The sequence below is a fragment of the Centropristis striata genome, chromosome 3 (genome assembly GCF_030273125.1).
Source record: "Centropristis striata isolate RG_2023a ecotype Rhode Island chromosome 3, C.striata_1.0, whole genome shotgun sequence".
In the NCBI taxonomy this organism is placed as follows: Eukaryota; Metazoa; Chordata; class Actinopteri; order Perciformes; family Serranidae; genus Centropristis; species Centropristis striata.
In genome coordinates, this window is record NC_081519.1 from 290,860 (window position 1) to 298,159 (window position 7,300).

The 7,300-nt window shown below is 33.6% G+C and overlaps 1 protein-coding gene across 1 annotated transcript in view; it reads left to right on the plus strand.

Moving 5' to 3' along the window:
* Window positions 1–460: 460 nt before the first annotated feature.
* The window catches only part of dennd6aa (DENN/MADD domain containing 6Aa), a 30,832-nt gene continuing 23,992 nt past the window's right edge, over window positions 461–7,300 (plus strand). Inside the window, exons 1-3 of the mRNA XM_059328994.1 lie at window positions 461–902; window positions 5,421–5,459; window positions 6,233–6,275. Of these exons, the coding sequence (XP_059184977.1) occupies window positions 663–902; window positions 5,421–5,459; window positions 6,233–6,275 (322 nt within the window). The 5' untranslated portion in view covers window positions 461–662. The remainder of the gene's footprint in view (window positions 903–5,420; window positions 5,460–6,232; window positions 6,276–7,300) is intronic.

Below are 7,300 nucleotides of genomic sequence, written 5' to 3' on the forward strand. Positions count from 1 at the left end.
GATGTGAAAGGTCTAAACTGAAGTGATCACCGTGGTAATGGGAGCACTGGGAGCACTGGGGGCACTGGGGGCTGGGACCCCAGACTGGGACAGAGGCAACAGATTCACAGAACCCTGAAAGTCACAGGACTGGAGCTGGAGGAGGACAATACCACGTCCAAAGGGACATTTATATATTTACAGTCATGGAGAAAAATATTAGACCACCTTTTCTTCAATTTATTGTTCATTTTAATGCGTGGTACAACTAGAGGTACATTTGTTTGGACAAATATAATAATAACATTTTAATGTAAGAGCTGATATCTAGACATTTCATGGTTTTATTGATAATAATGATGGTTATTATCAATAAAACCATGGATCAGCTTTATAAAAGTAACATTTGGCTCGTTTGTGTTTACTCCTCCAGTCTGTGTTTGACTTGAACACAACTCGTTGCCAGGTACGTCCTTACGTGATGACGTCATCACATGTCATCATCACGTTGCCTCATACGTAGGCTCCTGCTCCATTGCTAATGCTAGCTAGCTAGCTACTTTCTGTGCTGGCTTGTGTTGTTGCCACCTGAAGGGACTCTAACTTGGACTACCAGGGAACTGATTATCTAATAAAACCCGCCATCTTCCCCCGGAGCGGCTAGTCCGTGTCGGGCCGTCTTCATGGCTCTGCAAGGCCCGGAGGAGCTCGGGGAGCAGGTGGAGGAGCCGGAGGACCTGGACGAGCAGGACGCCAGCAGCATCTCCCCGGCCGAGGAGATCACCCTGCCCCCCGGGCCCGGCGGGGACCAGGACCCGGAGGACCCGGACCCGCCGCTGCTGCTGCCCTGGGACCGGTTCTCCGCCTGGCTGCACTGCATCTGCGTGGTGGGCTTCGACCTGGAGCTGGGCCAGGCCGTGGAGGTGAGGCTGCGCCGGGGATTAGCCGGGGTCATCCGAAACTCCTTTACATTGCAGCCAAAAAATGCCCAAGTTAGCAGTTATTGAAGGCTCCGGCTACTTCCTGGAGAGAAACATGAACCCGTTCTGGTTGGTTCAGTCAGTGTTTGGTTTCCTTTTGTGTTTGAGTTACACGAGTAACACACATTTATATTATACAGTCTATGGTAACACACATTTATATTATACAGTCTATGGTAACACACATTTATATTATACAGTCTATGGTAACACACATTTATATTATACAGTCTATGGTAACACACATTATATTATGCAGTCTATGGTAACACACATTTATATTATACAGTCTATGGTAACACACATTTATATTATACAGTCTATGGTAACACACATTTATATTATACAGTCTATGGTAACACACATTTATATTATACAGTCTATGGTAACACACATTTATATTATACAGTCTATGGTAACACACATTTATATTATCCAGTCTATGGTAACACACATTTATATTATACAGTCTATGGTAACACACATTTATATTATACAGTCTATGGTAACACACATTTATATTATCCAGTCTATGGTAACACACATTTATATTATCCAGTCTATGGTAACACACATTTATATTATCCAGTCTATGGTAACACACATTTATATTATACAGTCTATGGTAACACACATTTATATACAGTCTATGGTAACACACATTTATATTATACAGTCTATGGTAACACACATTTATATTATACAGTCTATGGTAACACACATTTATATTATACAGTCTATGGTAACACACATTTATATTATACAGTCTATGGTAACACACATTTATATTATACAGTCTATGGTAACACACATTTATATTATACAGTCTATGGTAACACACATTTATATACAGTCTATGGTAACACACATTTATATTATACAGTCTATAGTAACACACATTTATATTATACAGTCTATGGTAACACACATTTATATTATACAGTCTATAGTAACACACATTTATATACAGTCTATGGTAACACACATTTATATACAGTCTATGGTAACACACATTTATATACAGTCTATGGTAACACACATTTATATTATACAGTCTATGGTAACACACATTTATATTATACAGTCTATGGTAACACACATTTATATTATACAGTCTATGGTAACACACATTTATATTATAGAGTCTATGGTAACACACATTTATATTATACAGTCTATGGTAACACACATTTATATTATACAGTCTATGGTAACACACATTTATATTATACAGTCTATAGTAACACACATTTATATACAGTCTATGGTAACACACATTTATATACAGTCTATGGTAACACACATTTATATACAGTCTATGGTAACACACATTTATATTATACAGTCTATGGTAACACACATTTATATTATACAGTCTATGGTAACACACATTTATATTATACAGTCTATGGTAACACACATTTATATTATAGAGTCTATGGTAACACACATTTATATTATACAGTCTATGGTAACACACATTTATATTATACAGTCTATAGTAACACACATTTATATACAGTCTATGGTAACACACATTTATATACAGTCTATGGTAACACACATTTATATTATACAGTCTATGGTAACACACATTTATATACAGTCTATGGTAACACACATTTATATACAGTCTATGGTAACACACATTTATATTATACAGTCTATGGTAACACACATTTATATTATACAGTCTATGGTAACACACATTTATATTATACAGTCTATGGTAACACACATTTATATTATAGAGTCTATGGTAACACACATTTATATTATACAGTCTATGGTAACACACATTTATATTATACAGTCTATGGTAACACACATTTATATTATACAGTCTATGGTAACACACATTTATATTATACAGTCTATGGTAACACACATTTATATTATACAGTCTATGGTAACACACATTTATATTATACAGTCTATAGTAACACACATTTATATACAGTCTATGGTAACACACATTTATATTATACAGTCTATAGTAACACACATTTATATACAGTCTATAGTAACACACATTTATATACAGTCTATGGTAACACACATTTATATTATACAGTCTATGGTAACACACATTTATATTATACAGTCTATGGTAACACACATTTATATACAGTCTATGGTAACACACATTTATATACAGTCTATAGTAACACACATTTATATACAGTCTATGGTAACACACATTTATATTATACAGTCTATGGTAACACACATTTATATTATACAGTCTATGGTAACACACATTTATATACAGTCTATGGTAACACACATTTATATACAGTCTATGGTAACACACATTTATATTATACAGTCTATGGTAACACACATTTATATTATACAGTCTATGGTAACACACATTTATATTATACAGTCTATGGTAACACACATTTATATTATACAGTCTATAGTAACACACATTTATATACAGTCTATGGTAACACACATTTATATACAGTCTATGGTAACACACATTTATATTATACAGTCTATGGTAACACACATTTATATTATACAGTCTATGGTAACACACATTTATATTATACAGTCTATGGTAACACACATTTATATTATACAGTCTATGGTAACACACATTTATATTATACAGTCTATGGTAACACACATTTATATACAGTCTATGGTAACACACATTTATATTATACAGTCTATGGTAACACACATTTATATTATACAGTCTATGGTAACACACATTTATATTATACAGTCTATGGTAACACACATTTATATTATACAGTCTATGGTAACACACAATTATATTATACAGTCTATGGTAACACACATTTATATTATACAGTCTATGGTAACACACATTATATACAGTCTATGGTAACACACATTTATATTATACAGTCTATGGTAACACACATTTATATTATACAGTCTATGGTAACACACATTTATATTATACAGTCTATGGTAACACACATTTATATTATACAGTCTATGGTAACACACATTTATATTATACAGTCTATGGTAACACACATTTATATTATACAGTCTATGGTAACACACATTTATATTATCCAGTCTATGGTAACACACATTTATATTATAGAGTCTATGGTAACACACATTTATATTATCCAGTCTATGGTAACACACATTTATATTATACAGTCTATGGTAACACACATTTATATTATACAGTCTATGGTAACACACATTTATATTATACAGTCTATGGTAACACACATTTATATTATACAGTCTATGGTAACACACATTTATATTATACAGTCTATGGTAACACACATTTATATTATACAGTCTATGGTAACACACATTTATATACAGTCTATGGTAACACACAGAGCACTAAACGGGTCAATGTTTCTACTGGAGCCTTTATCCTTCCCAAGCTGGATTGTGTGTGTTTGCTTTCCTGGAGTTAGTCTGATCCACCACAATCAGCTCCACTACTGTCTCACATGGAAGTATTATTAGTATTTATAAAACTCTTCCTCTGACTCACAGACTGAACTTCCTGCAGGTGTTGAGTCTCTGCAGCTCGGAGGGTCCCGTTAGTCCCACAGGTGTTAGTTCATTAACTGCATGTGTTAGTCAGGTTATATCAGGTTATATCAGGTTATATCAGGTTATATCAGGTTATAAACAGGGATCTGCTTTCACACTGAACTCTTTCTGTTTCACTTTTTCTAAAGAACTGAGCAGCACAAAGACTGTGTTACTTGCTATTTATTTATAGTGTTTTCCCTAAGAGTGTGGAAGGTTGCTCACCCAAGAAAATGTTACATTTTTAATGTGAAATATGCAATTGAACATCATTTTGGATAGATAGATAGATAGATGGGCTATTGTTATTACCATATCTGTGTACACAAATATAGGAGAAAGCTAGAGCAGATAATAAGAAATAATACCCAGAAAGCTTAAAAACAAAACTTAACACTGGAGACCAATTATAACTCAAAGATCTGGGAAAATGCATGTGGTTTAAATTGATGCTCCTCATATTGATTTTGCCATGTTTTAAAAAATGCACTGTGCATTACTCATATAAAATCTATTTATATTACAATTTACATCCCCATTAAACTTGTTATACTGAAAAATGCCAATTCATTATCATGAAATTTAAGAATGTGGCATAATGCAATCTGGTGAAAGCTGCTGACTCAGCAGAATCAGAAAGTTATAATAATCAGTTAAGTTATAGGAAGTAACTGAGCTGGAGACTTCAGAAACACAACACAGTTTGGTAGTTTGACAAACCTGAGATGAAAACCATTTGTTCTTCCACATATGCCATAATACTTTGAATATTATTATCCTATCCTGTCTCCTGTTAATATTTTTGTCTCCTGCTGCCTCGACACCGTTTCCCCTCTGGGGTTAATAAAGTTCTGTCTGTAGCTGAACTCAGTTTCTAGATGTTTGTAACTGTGTTCATGTGTCTTCCAGGTTATTTATCCGCATCATTCCAAACTGTCAGAGAAAGAGGTGAGTCACACTCACTAAATATTTCCTTATTCAAATATGTAAAAAATAAAAACATTGTAAAAAAGCCATGGCAATGTACACTAAATCAGCCATTCTCAACCTTGGGGTCGGGACCCCAATTGGGGTCGCGAGATGATATCTGGGGGTCGCCAAATCATTTTGGAAGTCAGCTCTGTCTTCTTTGGTCATTTAATCTTCAGTCATTCAGTCAGTAATCAGTCTTTTTTTGGTCATTTTGTGTCTTTTTTTGATAATTTTGTGGTCAATTTGTGTCTTTTTTTGGACATTTTGTTTCCTTTTTTGGGCCTTTTTGTGTCTTTTTTGGTAATTCTGTGTCTTTTTTTTGGTAATTTTGTGTCTTTTTTTAATAATTTTGTGTCTTTTTTAGTAATTTAGTGTCATTTTTTTGGTAATTTTGTGTCTTTTTTTAATAATTTTGTGTCTTTTTTGGTCATTTTGTTTCTTTTTTAAGTATTTTAGTTTTTTTCTATCATTTTGTGTCTTTTTTGGTAATTCTGTTTATTTTTTTGGTTGATCGGGGTCGCGGACAACATGCATGTTAAATTGGGGGTCGCGACTCAAAAAGGTTGCAAACAACTGCACTAAATTATAGAAAATAATAGAAGTTTAATGCATTATTTGTAATTCTTTTTCATGTTTTTTCATCATAATGATCCTGATCTACTGTTTGATTGTCTCACTGTAATAACGTGAGATTACAGGATAAAGAAGACTAAAATAATAGTTTTAATAATAAGATCCTTCTCTTTCAGAAAACCAGCATCTGCTACCTTTCCTTCCCCGACTCCAATTCAGGTGAGTTTTTAAACGTGTGTCTCTGTTTTAGCTTGATGGTGATTGTCAGATTAGGAAAGAACTGGATGTTCAGCTGCAGCTGCAGAGGGAAACGTAGCAGTCATCTTCTAAACATGTGGAGAATAGGGAACATTTCTCTCCTGTTAGACATTCATAGTTGTGATGTTGATAGAAATATTTGTGTGAGGAATGAAAATAGAAAGTTAGAAAGAGAATTTCAGACTCTGCTTCTGTTCTCAGCTCAACACTGCTGAGTGATCTGCAGGAAACGGTTGGGATTCATTAATTAAAACACAATCACAAGAGGGAATAGTTCAATATCCAGACCACAGGCAGCTGCAGACAGGATTTATAAAATACAAAATATGTCTCAAATTACCTTCTGAATTAAATTGTGCTGCCAGATATCCGACCTAATTATTGTATATTGTAGACTGAAGAAAACATCTTTTTTTTAGTAGAGTTCTTCACACAAATTACACTATTTTCATTTAAATGTATTTTTCAATTAAAATTTAGAAAAATTATGGGAAAAAATGTAATCTATCATCCCAATATCATTAAAAATAATCGCTATGATGTATTTTTCGTGCCAGTGTTTGTTTCAGAAAGTTACAGAAGTTGTTGCACCCCGCCGGCAGAGCTGTGTGTTATTTACTCATAATTATCTATTTATAGAAGATGTGAGTGTTACACTGTTTTAAAGACACAAAGTCTTCAGCTTCAGAATCTGTAAAACGATTGTATCTTTTACATTACATGTCATTTAGCAGACGCTTTTGTCCAAAGCGACTTACAATAAGTATCTTCTCCAAATGATGTTTATTAGGAAGTATTTTATAAAGGATTTTTGTTCAAGAAATATTCTAGTGAAGAAGAGGTTTGACCTGGACAGTAAGGTCATGAATATAATCAAATTATATATAAAAGTGTCTATAATATATATGTTTCTCTATTGTTTATATTATGAGGAAAGACACTTTATCTTCTGATCGAGCGAACCATGGAGTATGCAGAAAAAATAG